The 17,910-nt window shown below is 33.1% G+C and overlaps 1 protein-coding gene across 1 annotated transcript in view; it reads left to right on the top strand.

Moving 5' to 3' along the window:
* Positions 1-17,910, top strand: part of Cpsf160 (cleavage and polyadenylation specificity factor subunit 1) — a 273,054-nt gene that overhangs the window by 85,918 nt on the left and 169,226 nt on the right. The window contains exons 6-9 of the mRNA XM_085825305.1: positions 4,779-4,922; positions 8,442-8,581; positions 12,913-13,023; positions 15,190-15,283. Coding sequence (XP_085681431.1) covers positions 4,779-4,922; positions 8,442-8,581; positions 12,913-13,023; positions 15,190-15,283 — 489 coding nt within the window. The remainder of the gene's footprint in view (positions 1-4,778; positions 4,923-8,441; positions 8,582-12,912; positions 13,024-15,189; positions 15,284-17,910) is intronic.

Raw genomic sequence — 17,910 nt, forward strand, 5'->3', positions numbered from 1 at the left:
GAACTTATAATCACTTATGAAATAGGAAGTATGAAAACAAGACGGAAAGCATGAATACTCTCAGTAATAGCCCATGTTTTGTATGCAATGACCCCATTAGTAGCTGAGCAATAAAAGCCACTGAGCACTAGTAGTTTGGTCCGAGGGTCAAGCATAAGTGAATGTGCTGAATGTATGAGCATTTCCGTGATTTTCCCTGTGTGTAACATAGATAAGAGCTAATTTCCCTTACAATTTTTTCCCACGGGGCATTCCTCCTTTTCCATGCAGTGCCTAATGGCGAAACGCATAGTAAATAATCAGACAAATCCGCTGAATACTGGTAGTTCGACCTTGCCTGGGTTTAAACCCAGGCAAACGGGCTGGCTGCATGGCTTGTTTTTGTGGATTTCCTCACGTGTAACATGAATACGAGCCAGTTTCCTTTAAAACGTTCCTCCATGAAAGCATCTTCCTCTAGCAGATACGAGCCAGTTTCCCTTAAACAATTTTCCCACGGGGCATTCCTCCCTTTCCATGCAATGCCTAATGGTGAAACATATAGCAAATAATCAAACAAATGTCCTCAGCAGTGGCCGAGTGATTAAGACTGATGAATACTGGTAGTTCGACCTTGTCTGGTTTCAAATCCAGGAGAACGGGCTGTTTGCAGGGTTTGTTTTCGTGGATTTTCTCATGTGTAACATGAATACAAGTCAGTTTCCTCTAAAAAGTTCCTACATGAAAGCACCTCTGCTCTAAGCATCCTGTTTTTGCCATATTCATATAATCTGATCTAACCTAATTTAACCAGTATGCAATAATAAGGAATAGTGAGAAGCTTAAGAGATGCCTGTTCCCTCTAGAGCGGAAAAACGGATGGTGGCAAGGACTGCAGGATTAGTTAGGATTAGGATTGAATCCGAAGATAAGCTCACCAGAAAGGCGTTTCTCCAGAAGGGGACGATTTTTCTAATTATGTAACTTTGGTACATATTTTTCCATTATTAAAAAAAAAGGGTACGTAAAAAATTTAGTATAAAATGGAGATTAGGTTTTTTACCTCAAACCCTATCTATTTCTGTATTTCTTAAACAAATTAAAACTTGTTAGAGAATCTTAAAGGATGATGGGTACGGGCAGCAGTTTTAGCTTTTGCCCCACATCAGAAAAATCAAAGATCCGGCACTGCTGTGGGTATTTAATTCTGCTGCCCAGAGCTGATCTCGAATTCTAAAAATTTTGTCATCCTTAAATTTTGTTCCTTAGTGCTTCACTAAATTCTAAACATTCTGCCATACAGACTCTGGTGCTGGCCCTGATCATGTTCATTTCATAGTTATCCTCAATACACATATTATTAAAAATTTTAATAAAATTAGCAGTTTTGTTCATGCATTCTAAATACATGCAGTTTTTTAGAATAACAGAAATCTTAAATTAAATCTGAAAATTCTAAAATGAACAGGAAACATATTGAGAAAGAAATTGATTACATAAAGAGAAAGAAAATTGTTCTTCAAAAGTATTTGTTGAAACATTACCAAATTAGATGCAGCAGAGACTAATGACGACATTGATTTCTTTAATAAAGCAAATAAACTTGAAATAATAAAGCAAAAAAAAATGTGACAGAGAAGGAAGTTGATATAAATTAGCTAAAATATCTGGAAAATTTTATAATTAAAAAGACACATAAAGATTTAGCTGTGTATTGTTGCTACAAAGCATGCATATTGTGTAGCTTTTAATACGTAATAATACTAATACTGTTTTAGAATCAGTGACATAAATTATATGTGTAATTATCTATTATTTTTAAACTGCAAAATGCTCTTGGATTGTGGTTTTAAGAGCACTCAAAAAATAATAATAATAATGTTGATAGTGTAAATCTATAATGGCTAATGGTTAACCCCTTAACCTACGATTTAGATTCAAAGATGTTGGACCGAAATTGCATACAAGCTCGCGCAGCGCTCGGGACATTTGCACGACTTGTGTAACACGCTAATCCGGGCAATCGTAAACATGACGAATTATGTAATTTTCGAAGAAAGTATAAGCGAATAATTATTGATGAAAAATAGTCCAAAAATCTGGGACTATACGATGACTCCTGGCATAAGAGAGAAAGCCTTATGTCAATTAGGAGAAAGTAGAGGAGAATTTGATATATTTAATCTAATATTTGATGACATATTTTGGAACAATATTGTAACCGAAACGAATCAGTATACAGATCAAGTACGAGAAAATCCACATAGAACACGAGTGTAAAATTCCATTACATGTACCAGAATGCTTTGAAATATATCATACCGTTACAGATTACTAATTTTGTATTTTGGAGTTTTGTATAAATAAACATTTTGTAATACTTGCGTCTACCACAATTATTGCATCAGACTGTAATTGCGTATCAAATATTCCATGTAATGTTCACTTCTGGCCCGATAATCATACGCGGGCTATGCCCGTGAAAGTTAGGTTTGGCCTGACCATCGTACGTACGCTATGCCCGTCATTGTAGATTAAGAGGTTAATACTACAGTTCAAAGTCCAAAATCCCAATGTCCTATATCCAAAATGTCTAAAATCCAGACCTCCCGATCTAGATTTTTTTTTCTTATGCTTTACGCTTGTGCATCAGATATTATCTCATGACAAAACATGTGGAGAGTCTCAGTTCTTAATTTCACTTTGGCATGGATGTTAGCCTGGCGAATCATTATTTTTTATTTTTTGCTTTTGTCACCGCATGACTATCAACACACTTCAGCTTGAGAAATGACTCAAGCAGCAATGTTTACATTTTTTTAAAAATATATATATTAGTATTTTAATACCAAATAGCATTGTAACCTTTTATGTTGACATTACACTTGGTGTTGATTACAAACTTCAGCTACCTCCTCTGCTAAATGTTGAGTGAGTTGATGAGATGAAATTTAACAAAACTATCCTTCCAGATCAGAGGGGGGGGGGAATAAAGATTTTGCAAATGGTAATCATAGAAAAAGGATTACATTTAGTGCTGCTCGAATTGAGAATAACTGATTTGTTATTCAGATAAGCCCAGGACTGGTGTTAGAATTTGCACAGCCACCGCCGAATGGCAGAATTTAGGGAAGGCAAAATTTTCAGAATTTAGGAAGCTGCTTGAGAGCAGAATTTTGGACCCACAGTCAACTAATGGACAACAAAATCTGTAGTATGGCTCTAAATGCAAAAAATGTTGTCGATAGTGAAGAAAGTGACTGGCAAGTGGTTGAGAATGAAAAAATTTTTGATTGACGATTTAGTGGGAGTTCTCAAATAATTACAGGGCTTGTAAATGAAACTTTCTAACTGCAGAAGAAGTTATGTCTACTTATAGAACTAGACTAAATATTAGCACAAAAATGAAGCAACTAAAACAATTTGCATTGAAAGAAATGTTTAAATCAAATATAAATAAAAATATTTTATTTAAGTAGTTTTTTCCCCTGTTATTGTTAAGGGGGGGCTAAAAACACTTTCTCTGTGGTGAAAGTATTCAAATAGGAGGTAAGTAAATAGCACAGACCTGAATCATTGAGATACATCTGTTGTTTATTTCCGGATTATCCAAAGTGTTTGATGAAAGTGTTGATACAATGTAAAATATCAGAAGTTCAGGATCAGCTTTTCTAATTATATTTAATCTGTGCAAAGTTTTACAAAATGTTATAACAATTATCAAAACTGGACATCCATTTTCTTAAACATTAATAAACTAACAAATAGAACAAGGATTATATCATAACTTCTCAAGCACATGCTGAAAATTGAATTCAGAAGCGGAAACATCACCACAGTAACAAAGCTGAGAAAATACAACAATGTAAATCATGAACTTGAATCATGCTCGATGCTGTAGAGAGTGGTCACATTCACATAAGGTGTACAAAACTTAATATGGTAGAAGAAAACTAACTAAAGTTTTGAAATCAGCATGCTGCCTATTTAGCTCTTAAACAGCTGAAAAATCGAATGTGACAAAAATTGTGTTACAAATTATTCCTCAGTGTAACCTGTGTAAATAAATTTCTTGCAGTTTTCCTTGATTTGATGATCTTTTTTATATTTTACAAACTGTATCATGTAACTAGGAAATGATGTATAGAAATCTACAACCATTTACTTTCACTAAAACAGCCTTGACTAAGTTCTGTTATGTAGCCAGGGGAGGGGGGAAACTATTCATAAGAGTAATAAAAATATAAATTTATTTTCAGAAATGCAGATTTGTTACAAGTTACTGTTTCTCATACCACTATCTTACAAGAGAAAAAGAATGCACTGTTGCCAATCCATTGCAGTTAAGTGTTGGTATCAAAAGGTGTGGCTTATCAATAGCCAGCAGCATCATCACATGGCAACATCTCTCTAACACAAAGTTGAGTGATCCTTCAGTTTGACCAACTTATTTCTGTTAGGCCAATTGCACATTCTCTCTTAACTAGTAACATATTCTCATTCTGAAATTGAATCCTTTGCAAGGTATTAGTACAGTTGAAGTGAGTAAACAGAATCAAAGTTGAATGGAAGTTATGTCCTAGAATTGGAATTTTTTAATACACCATCTGGATGCTCAGTTTCAGTGTTCTGTGGCTTCACCTTTTCATTCGCTGGCCACTAAAATGTAATGATATCTTTAACATGAATAGATTGAATATATTGCGTATGAAATTTTGTTGCAATCAGATAACTTTCTATTAGTTCCCCCCTTTAAGCTGTATGTGGGCTTTTTATTAATTTTTATTTTTATTTTCCAGGAAAACCCCAGTTTTAGCTTCGTATACTATAAAATTAAGTGATATTGATGAGAAAGTCAATAACATAAAAGATCTTCAATTCTTACAAGGTTATTATGAACCTACATTGCTGCTTTTGTATGAACCTCTGAGGACGTGGCCAGGGTAAGGTTTTTCATTTAAGTTGAATACAAGAGGAAAATTTAAATGTATAATAAAAATGTTGATGATGAGGTTTTTACAGGAACAAATGAAAGATTTTACATACTTCTTTTTTCAATTTTGATGATTTCTGTTAATTTTCCTGTTACTTTATCTTAATAATTGTAATGAGTGATTGTATTATATTTATGAATTAACTGCCTTCAATTAAATTTATTCATTATTAACCCATTCACGATGGGTGCTTGGGAAACCGAACTGCTCGCTTGGGACAGTATGTTAACAGGATTCCCCGTCTTATTGGGGTCACCAGTTTGCCCTGGTAAGCCTAGTTTTAGGGGGAAAAAAAAATACATAAGTTAAATTTGTAGTCCAATTTTTTCCTATTTTGGGTATTCTGAAAGGAACACTTAAGTATTTGTCAGAATTAATTTGAAAATTTTACAATTTGTTTTTCTTGCCATTTGAATTAAATAAATAATAATAAAAAAAATTAAATAATACAAAAAATGTTTGCCTCAGTGTTAACCAAACTCTTAAGAGGAATGAATAAAACCTCGAAAGCAATAGGATGTATCCCCATATTGGGGGAAAAAAAAATATATGTGACCGTATTCCCAGCATCAGGATCACCCCCATGTGTTTATATCATTTGACACAGTTAATAGCTAACTCGGTTTATTTACTTTACTCGACCAAAGCAAAATACCAAGCATTCCGAAGCAAAATACCAAAAATAAAAAATACTGCCACAAAATGAAGGTCAACATTCTCCAGTCTCAATAAATTACACCATAACATACATAGAGCTCCATTTAGTGGTCCAAAAAAGTTACTTATTAAGCATTCTATCTAAAAATTTGTATGAGGCACACCTATCATAAGAGCCAATTTAAATGGTCATTCATATACAATATAGTTGGCAACTGATGCATATCTGGCATGCCCATCCAAAAAGGGTTTATGGCAAATAATTTTATGCAAATTTTGTATAATGTAACATTAAAAGTCTGAAGGGAATTAAACTCTGCTGGAAAAATAAGGTTACAGGAGCAAGCCTATAACATTGAGGTAAATGGCTGTCTAGCTAAATTGGGAAGTTATCACCAAGCTAGCAGTAGTTTTGGTGATTTTTGGTGTAGTTTTGGTGAGCCAAATTTGTCAAAAAATCGCCAGATGTCGCCAAACTTAGCAACCTTTGGCGACATTTTGATCTAGTCCCTATGTAACTGTAATTGATCCCTATATATAAATGTAAACATATCCGGTCTTTATACGTAACTTCAATCGTATATGCCTTTCAATAACTGTGAGAAATGATAGGTACTGGAAAGTTCACAGCAGCCAGGGAAAATTTTTAGACGTGAGTCTGTGTATATTTTTAGACGTGAGACAGTGTATCAGAAACTCTAAAGATATGCTCAATTTAAAATTATTTTACGATATTGCTCTTGAACTGGATTTTATGGTTTAAGTGCAAAGAATATGCTGAATAAGACCGGCAGTTTTTAGTTGAGTTGACTTCAGAATATTGAGAGATCTCCATGTGACCTTCGCATGCTGTATGAATACTTTTGTAGAAAGTTCCAAAACAGTAAAATGTTTCTTTTGAATGATAAATTTAATCAAGCTATCATTAGTTCAATGTGCATTACAAACCTATACAATGCCCAGGTGTATTGATTATTTTTATTTGTATTGTGTTTTAATAAGTTATTGACTTCAGATATGTTTGTATTCATTTGTTCTGGAAAAACTTTCTTTCAGTATCTTTGTTTTTGTTTTAATGATATTTTAAAAAGTTAACTGAAACATGCAGTCTGTTTTTGAAAGTGAACTGTGATAATAAATTATGAGTTATTTATTAGTATTTTATTAATTAATGTAGTATTTTCTTATTCAACCATAACCATGTCATGTAGAAGCAGGTTTTGATTATTGTATGTGCTGTGTTAAACTTTTGCCTTTGGCAAGTACTGGTTTTAAAAGTTAAAGGAATTTTTTTTTTTAGTCCAAAGGGGCTTTGTCCCCGAGGGACTATTATTTCCGTTTTGTAACTTTGCGTCAAATCACTCTGAATGTTCATTTCACTTTTCAAACTGTTGCCACCAAAAATTATTGCAGTGTATTATATTTGAAGAAATTAAATAATGAAAAATCTGCATAAATGTATGTACGTTTCTTGCATTGTGATAAAACAATGGTACCTTGAGCCATCAAATTTTGAACAACGTAATCCTACTGCGAATTATTTTATTATTGATTTCATATTTTGTAAAACTTTGACAAATTTTTGATTAACAAATTCAAGGATTCCAAAGCGAGCAATAGAAATGTTGTATACACAAAAGATTTTTAGATTGTGTATAGACTGTAGGGACTGTGTATATTTTTAGACGTGAGACAGTGTATCGGAAACTCTAAAGATATGCTCAATTTAAAATTATTTTGCGATATTGCTCTTGAACTGGATTTTATGGTTTAAGTGCGAAGAATATGCTATTTAATAAATAAAGGTAACACACAAAATGTTAAAAAAAAACCGCCGCTTTGGACATAATTTAAAATCTGAAATATAATTATACATAATGAAACATAATTTAAATTCTTTCAGATTTTCTTTTACGTAATTCTGAAGACATTTCATTTTTTTTAAGGGATTGGCTGACAGATTTTTTTATATGTTAGCAGAGTTTGATAGTTTTATGTATACAATTAACTCATTTAACTATATCTGCTATTGTTGATTAAAGCTTTTTTCAACATAAAAGTGAGACAAAAAGATTTTATTTTATTTCAGGTATGTGAAACCTATCCCATTAAAATATTTATAATCATGCAATTTAGTTGGCTGAATTGTTGAGATGAAAATAAATTAATGATATAATTTCACATGTTTGCATGGAAAACTATCTGCAATAATTTGAAACATAATTAGCAGAGAAAAGTGATACGGACTAAAAGTGAGTTTCCAGACTAATAGAACTTTTCGTGCTAATCATCAGTTTTTGTGGTGTCATCTAAAAAATAAATAATTAACTAAATTCAGTTGATCATTGCAGGCTTTGAATAAACTGACCTCTGAAAAATTTTAGTTCTTTTGTAGGTAACTTAATTATTGTAAATTAATTTTAATTACCACATGTTCGATGATTATCATGCAAAGTTTTACTAAACAGCAACAATAATTTTACTGTGACTAATGGATAGAAATGATCAAAAAGGCTTTCAGATTCTATGTTAGTTTTAATATTTTTTACTGAATAACTATCTTGAGATGACCACCTCTAAAGATGATTAGCATTTCTAAGAACATTGATGCCAACATTTCCTCTTTAAAAAGACCACCCCCACAGAAGACTTATTTTGAATGATAATTTTAGAAAATTTATTTGAAAATTAGAGTTTCTTAAAGTTAAATTCCTAATGTTTTAAGTATTGATTAAAATGTATGTATATTATTTATTAACAATAAGCCTAAAATGTATTTAACATGTATTTTATGTTTCCTTACTATTTTAGCCGAGTCGCAGTACGGCAGGACACTTGTTGCATTTTGGCATTATCCTTGAACATAAATCAAAAAGTCCATCCGGTAATCTGGTCACTTAGTGGCTTACCATTTGATTGTCTATATGCAATGGCAGTACCTAAACCTATTGGTATGTATTTCTTGGTGACCTAATAAAAGCATGCTAGATTTAAAAAAAAAAAAAAAAAAAAAAAAAAGGCAATTATTGTTTACATGACAAATATCCACATGGATAAAAGCCCCCAAAGATAAAAGTCTGCATTGAAATGCCTACTATGATAACAGCCTACATGGATATATCAATCAATCAATATTTATGCACCTCTCCTGCAATCAGTTATGCAACTGAGGGAACTGTTTCCCTTACTGAGACACCCCCATATTAGACAGGGGGCAGATCAACAGCAGGCGAGCCTGAAATGAACTCTCTCATCGGGCTGGAGTACTGGGCGACAAACTCCAAAACTTAGCCACAGTCCATTTATCTAATTCAACTTAGGAGTTTTGAACGAATTCACTTATGTCTGGAGAACCGGGCCCCAACTGGCTCTTAGCCACAGACAAAATAACTCCAAAAACCCTCCGCTTATTAGGCTGGGCCCGAGGGGTCACCACTCCCTGTTCTTGGTTTTTCGGTGGAGGCGTAACCTGAACACCTGATGGACTTGACTGATTGCTGTATTTGGAAGGGTCCCATCTCTCACAGCTGTTGATCAATATTCATGAAGGTGGTATAATATGGACAGTGTCTCTTTCGATATTGCTTTTGGTAAATCCTCTGCACTAGGTGTCCACTGCCACCTGCTCCTGTCAGTACTACATCGGCAGTGTGTCATATCAGACATTATCTAGCAAACTCGATGCCATCTCACACCAAGCTACAGAAGCATCTGTTCTATGACTTACGCCTATCCTCCGAGGTCAGACCGTATAGATGATCCAAACCCGGGTTTTGAAACTGCCAGGTTCGTGATATTATACCCCCATGGCCGAGACTGCCTAGGTTCAGATCCTAGCCAGTAGCTTCGTAGAGTTCTCTACATCGACCCTGGGAGGGGTATATGAATATATGGCTTGTTTCCGAGTTCGACCAACTAGTTCATAGACGTGATAGTAGGTCTTTAGAAGATGAAAAATTGACATAAAACATAGGGTCGCAAACAGTGGCGGCTCGTAATAAGCACTGTGGAACTGCAGCACCCCTTATTTCCACTTATTATTATTTTTAATATTTAATATAGTGTGCCCTTTAGTCTTTAATTCTTTCTTTATATTTTTACAATACATAATCCTTAAGCTTAATGTCAGTTGCCATCCTCTACTTTGTGAAAAAGGTAGGAAACTCTTTGTTTGGAACTGCGCGCTTCACAGCGACGTGGTGCTTGGATGTTCTGCGCATGCGCGCACAGAAAGCAGCACGCGAGCCGGGTAGCGAGAAGAGCACTGTCGCTCTTGCAGTGCCAAAATTCTGACATGTTGTTGGAAACATGATTTTTTTTTTTTTTTTTTTGCTCTGCGCATGTGGTATTCCACAAGATGGAACTTCATCATACGGACCATAAACAGAGTTCGTGAAAATTTGCAACCTTTAAAAAGTTGCCTTACTGAAATTCAATCAACATCAAATGCAGATCAAACTATTGCAAAAGCAACAGGAATTAAAAAAAAAAAAAAAAAAAAAAAAAAAAAACTATATGATTATAATTTCAAGTTTTGGTTAGAACTTTTTTATCAGATGCGTCATGCTGAAATAATATACAACTAAATGCAATCCAGAGAAATTAGTGTGTTGTTTAAAGTTAACGAATATATAAAAAATTTCAAAACTGCTATTTTAGAATTAAGAAACTCAAAGTACTGTAAGAATTTTTCAAAGCCACTGGTGGCAGAAGCTAAGGAAATATGTGATTTTATACTGTGTATTGATATAATGCACAGGTATTCTTCCACTAAATACTTAGCAGCTGATGCTAAATTGTTAAACAAGAAATGCTTCACTAGTTTTAGGAATAACCATTCTACAGAAGAAATAGTACTGACCACTGAAGCATATTTAATGATTGACACAGAAAAGCTTGAAACTGAAATAAAAGTATTCTATTGTAGGTCTGATATCCATGAATACTGCAAACGAAACAGATAAAAATTCTCTTGAGAGTTCCCATGACTACATCAGAGGCAGAACGCTGCTTTTCAACATTTAAAAAAATGAAAACTTTTCTAAGAAGCACTAGGAATTCGAAAAGACTAAATGCGCTTGCATTGATTCCAAAAAAGAAAAATTTCCTCAGTTGTCATCCAGAGATTTCAAGGAGAAAATTATTGATCTTTTCGCACAAATTAAAACAAGAAGAATGGATTTCATTTTTAAATGAATAGGCAAAGATTGAACTGTAACAATTTTGGTTAAAGTAATTAAGAAATGTTTAATTTTTTTCTTGTAAGATTTCATGAACTTTCAAAATAAATTTTCTTTTTATACATGTTTATTTCCTTTTAGACAATTTTAAAACAAAGGTTAAATTTTTTTGGAACAGCACCCAAACTAATTTTAGCCACGAGCCGCCACTGGTCGCAAACCATGTTTAGTGGGCGAATATTGCAAAAATTGTTATGAAAGGAGTGACATCAAATGGAACAAAAGAAGCCAAAAAAAAAAAAAAAAATATTTGACTTAAAGCAGGATTACAGTGCATCATAGTTCAACATAAGAAAGGACATGATGAGACAGTTTTATAGGAATTGTTTGAAATTACATCCTCGAAGGTCATTGCACAGCAGAAAACAACGGATGAAAGATTGCCAAACACATTCAAACGTATCCAGTGTGCTGCCAATGTATGCTGAAATGACAATAATCTGTGCAGTCAGATCCTCTATTGTATCCCTAGGCATCTGATAAACAAACAATTTCAGGTGGTCCCTCAAGAAGAAATCCAAGGGATTGAGGTTTAGGGAGCATGGATGCCAAGTAACAGGTCTGCGTCTTCCAAGCCGCCTATGGGGATATGTAGTATCGATGTGTTTACGCATTGCATTCGCAAAATGTGCTGATATATCATCATGCATGAACCACATGTTTTGTCATACAATGGCCAGTATTCCCTGCATCAAATATGGAAGGATGTGTTGCAGTGAAAGAAGGTTGCAGTGAAAGTGTAGTGCTATTGAGGCATTTATTCAAAAGGTACAGTCCCAACAGATGATGTCCAAAAATCCCTGCCCAGATGTTAATACTGAACTTGTATTGCACTTTCAATGAGATGTTGCTGTGGGGATTTGGGGGACGATCACATTTGCGCATTGAGCATTGTACCTTCTCTCATAAAGCGTGCTTCATCTGAGAATAAAATAGTGGTGGGAAACTGGAAATCATTCTGTGTGGCATCAAGCATCCAGTATATGAACTCTATCTGAGGGTAGTTATCGCCATCATCTAGGAGTTGGACCTTCTTCACACAGAACCTTTCACGTCATTTTATGACAAATACCGAATTCAGCTGCAACCAATCATGTTCTGGTTAACGGGAAAATGGCAAACCATAGCAGTGCTCAGTTTTCTGTTTTGGGTGTGCGCACACCGTTCTAGCTCTGTATTATGCCTCGTTATTTGGAAGGGTCCCATCTCTCACAGCTGTTGATCAATATTCATGAAGGTGGTATAATATGGACAGTGTCTCTTTCGATATTGCTTTTGGTAAATCCTCTGCACTAGGTGTCCACTGCCACCTGCTTGGCTGTAAATCAGATGCATGTCCATGTATTTCTCACTTGTGTAATCTGATCTGTTGTTTCTGAAAGAAGTTTTAAAACACCAGTGACTTTTGCAATGCTTACAAATGAATTCTTGCTCACTGCTCTTATTTTCTCCACATACATAGGAAATTTGCACATAAGATGGTTTCTTCTTCTCGACTGCTGCTTTTATTTTCCTCGTAGGAAATTTGCATATGAAAAGGTTTCTTCTCGACTGCAGTGCTCCCAGTCTTCACATTTTTATGACCGCTCTCTTTGTCAGGCTCACTATCCTCTCAACATCTATTTTTATGATTTTCACTTACTAAATGTGGTTTGCAACCCCACATTCTATGGTAATTTTTCATCCTCTTGATGCCTGCTATCATCCCTGTGAATTTGTTGGTCAAATTCGGAAATGCCCTGTGTATGCCACTGCATGAGAAAATAATTTTCATGTTATTTTTAGTTTATACAATTTTAGTGGCACCATCTAAAATTGTATAAAATTTATATGTATTATGCAAGGTAAATTCTTGTTTCAAAATAGAAGTAAAATTACACATTTTATTATGAGTTTTATGTATCTGTGAGCATTTATCATTCTGGGCTTTTATAAAATGTGCTTTATCTGTGTGGGCATTTATCATGCCATGCTTAGTTAGAAAGCATTTATTTTTATTTTTGTAAATTCTGCTATTAAATTAATATTATGTATGTGTTTAGGAGGGGTTCTTTTGGTTGCTGTAAATGCTTTACTTTACCTCAACCAAAGTGTTCCACCATATGGGATTTCCTTAAATAGTTTCACAGATTTTAGTACATCATTTCCTTTAAGTAAGTTCTTTTTTCCTTTCATGTTGAATATTTTGCTTTAAGAACTATGATAACTGATTTAAGACTATGAAAATGCTCATCATATAAACTGAAATTATGTAACATGGCTGAACCTCCATCAATGGACATTCCACTTTAACAGTTTTTTTTCATTAGTAGATAGCTCTGATTCATAGGCTGTCGAAAGTAGGAGATCAGTAAATTACCGTTTAGGGATCACTCCTTGGTACTGGACAAAACACCATACCCTAAGTGTCCACTAACAGGAGGTTCAACTGTACATATTTTCCTTTTATCTGAAATATAATATTTGCATGCAAATTGAAAATGAAATGCATTTACTAAAAATCATATATGATCTCAGTTGATATTCAGATAGAATCAAAATAAAAGGAATACTATTTCATCATTTTATAAAATTATTATATTGGCTCAAATATGAGATAGCTTCACAAGCAAGTTTCAGCATATTTTGTACTAAAGTATATATCATAGGTTCTGAAACATTTTTTCCTGATAAATTTTAAATTTCAATGATACTACAGTCAAAAGTCGTTAATCCAGACTCGTCGGGACTTCGGCGATTCCGGATTATCGATTTTTCCGGATTATAGATCATCAGTTTAAATCTGGTAAGATGGCATGCAGAAATTACAAAATTAAAAATATGAAACCGTAATTTATGAAATAAAGAACAATTATGATCTAAAGGGTATCAAAATTTACAAAAAGAAAAAGCTTAATGTTTATTTGTTTGCTTTATTAAACATTTCTTTCAATGTAAGTTGCTTCGTTTCATGTGATAACACTTTCTCTTTAATTCTATTAAACAAACATAATTTCTTGTTTAGTTACAAAGTTCCGCTGTTCAAGTCCTATAATTGCTGTGTTGAGAATACCAACTAATTTGTGAATCGGAATGTTTTCGTTTTCAATAACCTCTGGATCACTTTCTTCACTATCGGAAGCGAATTATAATGACGAGGAACTTGATTTAAATCATATCAAAGACGGAGTACATCGAGATGAAATACTACACTTAGTAAGGAATTATAAGCCGAATAAAATAAAAACATCTGCCCTGAAGATAAGGATAGTGCTGACAGATCAACATCCAATCCGCAGCGTGAAATTGATAAACAGATTTCGGATTTTAAAACATACTTTCGCTTTGTAGATACAAATTACATATTCGTAAATATATATCTAAAATTTTATTTGACATAATCGAAAGTTCAAGCTTACTTTTATGAAACTGCTCTGACAGTCTGCAAAAAATAATAAGCCGGATCCAATTCGAAGATTAAGGAACAATGCAATCTGTAACATTAACTGAATTAGATAATTTTAGCTTAGCTTATATGTCCGTTACACATTAAACGCGCATGCACACAAACATATTCGCAGCCGTAAAGGTCTTATGCGCACTCGTAAACGCGACGCATGCGCAGAAAGTTTGTAGCTTTGAGGTCCGGATTATAGATCATTCTGGATTATGGGTGTCCGAATTAACGACTTTTGACTGTATTATAAATGTATATGGAAATAATCACTTACAATTACAAAGAAAAAAAATTATGCTAATAATTAATTATATAATTTGTAGCTTATGATATTTAATCACTTAATTCATCATACCATAATGCATCATTGGTAGCTATGACCTAATGATCAGATACATTTCATTTTATGTGGTACATTGCAAAACATTTAATGTGCATTCTTTTGTAATATTGTTTGGTAGAAAGATATTTAGTTTTTCTTGAAATATATATAAATAACAAAAATTATTTGAATAGACTTTTTAGAATTTCAATAAAAATTATGTTATAAAAATTAATTATGAAATATTAAAATATTTTCAAAGCCTAACTGAAAAATCATTGTCATTTGTTTGCATTTTAGCATAAATATGTAACAATATTTATGCTAAAATGACAAAATAATACTAATTGAAATTTCTGCATTATCCTAATGTGTTGTTTATAGGATGGTAGTTTTTGAACAACTGTAAAATGTAAACAAAGATGTATTGCAGAGTTTTCAATATAGTAATAATCAGTATTGAAAATTACATTTAAAAAATTTTCAATATATATTTGATAGTGTACTTTTTAAAAATGCAAAAACATTTTGTTATTCTAAAACATTTTCCTTTAATTATAGAACCACAAGAAGGTGTTAAGTTGTCATTAGATTGCTCATCTGCGGCATTTATTTCTTATGATAAATTAGTGATATCTTTAAAGGGAGGAGAATTGTAAGTAATTTTTCCCCCAGTTTAAATATCAGTTTTATGATGATTTGGGCATTTCATGTTCATAAAATCTTAATTTCACATATCATGTAATATAGTTAAATCCATATCATGTGTTTGATTTTATAGTTATATTTAACAAAAGTTATACATGCAATATATATATATATATTACAAAAATATATTTTGTAAATTTTACAAAATTTGAACTCGATAGCTTATCAGGAAATAGTTTAAAAACCTTTGACGACCTTCTCTTCATAGCCACAAACACCACGAGTGAACTAAATATGTGCTACTTCTTTGCAGAAATATTATTCTGTTTGAAATAGTTCATCAGAAGAATTTTTGCATATTTTTAATTACTTATATAACTACTAATACTCACTTATGACATTTGCTGTCATTTTGCAACAATTATTTTATTTAATTATTTTATTTGCAACAATTATTCCCACACTTAATGATCTTACTACCATTCTGATGAATCGAAAGTTCTGAAAAACCAAACTTTGAGTAGGTACTCATAAATTTAACTTAATAAGTGCTATAAAAATACAACTCTTTTTATATGAGTAGAATTTATCACTGGATGGGAAGGTTTTGCTAGATTTCTTTAGTAATCGGTAGAGTGTTATACCAATTTTAGGTTCTTTTTTCTTAATTTTCAGTCTGTTGCCCTACCACCAACCTCTCGAGAGGACTTTCGGCTCGTTGCATATTTAGAGTGCCCCCATGCTGCACTGACACTATACAGTTACAAACATTCATCCTTCTCCGGGATTCGAACTGGACCTTTTGTCAGTCAGCGACGCTAACCACTATACCAGTTGGGGTGCAATTTTCAGTTGTTCATGAGTCCACTAAAAAGCTTTGCTGCTTAAAATGTTAATTGCTTAAAAATATTTGCAATCTAAAGCAAATTTGATATTTACATGTTTTTACGTTAATATTTCTTTGCAAAGATAGAATGATAGCTGTCAATACAGACGGGTTTAATGTATTTGGATTACTGCGAAGCACGCAATTCTTTATCTGCCCAAGGGGAAGGAAACTTTCTAAGAGGATAAAAAGCTAAGAAAACTTCCATGCAACCAGCTCGTTGGCCAGGATTTGAACCCGTGTTGAACTAGCTGTGCTTAGCGATTTTAGATGCTCTGCCAGTGGAGATCTAGAGTCTTATTTAAAATCTTGTTTCGAAATCTTCTACCCTAATTTAATGTGTTAATTGTCGTAATATGAGGGTTAGGGTTATTTGAGTAAAGCAAAGCATACGAGAGCTATCGGTGTCTGTGGAGCCCTTTCTGTGGGAAACTGGGTTACACATGTAGAAAACCACGAAAACAAAACAGACAGGAATCCTTTCCCTTCAGTTTGGGTTCGAACCTAGGTCGAACTGCCAGTATAAGAAAAAAATAAATATTACCATAATGTTCTGTATAATAGCTAACAAATAAGTAAAATTTATTTCATTTCTGAAATAATCGTGAACCGAAATTAAGTTTTTTTATGCTAATGATTAATATAATTATGCATCAGTATTAGCACATCATTTCTTTCAAACAACATTTTCTATTCAAACAACCAAATGAATTTGAAATAAATTTATATTGTATTTAAAACAAATAAATTACAGTTAAATTTGGTTTTTAAAAATTATTATTTCTTTTCCAAAACTGTTAAATATATTAATATGTTTTGCTTATTATTAATTTAAAATTTTAAAGAAGTTTTGTATTATTTTAGGTGTATCCTATCCTTGTATCTATTACTAATCTCTAGGTTTGTTCATATGCCCATATTTTAAAAACATGATGCTCTATGTGTAGCGTTATTGTAAGCCCGTTTTTCTCAGAAATTCCTCCCTGGAAATATCTCTTTCGTTATCGATATATCGCATGCTTTAATTCCAAACATCCATATAGGGTTTTATACATTAGTAATCTGAACATAATCTAGACCATGATATTATTCGTAACAGGGAAGTGTTAGACAGGGTTAAAAGGATTGGTCGATACTCCTCAGAGTAGAACTCAAGAACACCAACAATAGTTGACTGTCTGGAAATGAAAATCGAATTTAGATGCAAACTGACACTAACTTTGATTTCATAGGTTAATATTATTATGGTTTATATACTATTTATGTATACAATTAAGTGTATTGAGTGTATTAGGATTTACAAACTATTTTACGCTAAAATAAAACTTCCTAAATGGAATTTTACTCTGTTGGGATCCAGGCTTCTTGGAAACTCCGAAGACTCTAATCTTGGCCCAAACCTTGGGGCGAAAAATCCGTCCCATAGTGTTTATAGCTTAGTAACGAGATAAAGGGATGAACAGGAACAGAGTATCTCTCTCCCCTTTTTTTTAATATTTTGGTTTCCTCTTTTCTCAAACTCCAAACATTACGAAAATGAGTTTTAAAAGACACATTCACCGAGTTTTAGCAATAAAATCGCAAAAAGTGCTATATGTATGCGTGCATGTGTGCGGGCGCGCGCCTGCGTGTGTAATAAAATAAAAGGAAGAAAAACCTAAAAATTTTAAGAAAGAAAAAGAAAAAAATAAGAGTAATTAGTCAATCAGACAAAAGATCAATATTAAGGCAAATTTTACGTGTGACAA

This window comes from Stegodyphus dumicola, chromosome 10, assembly GCF_044657685.1.
Source record: "Stegodyphus dumicola isolate Sdum_Otavi_A_Nest chromosome 10, ASM4465768v1".
Taxonomy (NCBI): domain Eukaryota; kingdom Metazoa; phylum Arthropoda; class Arachnida; order Araneae; family Eresidae; genus Stegodyphus; species Stegodyphus dumicola.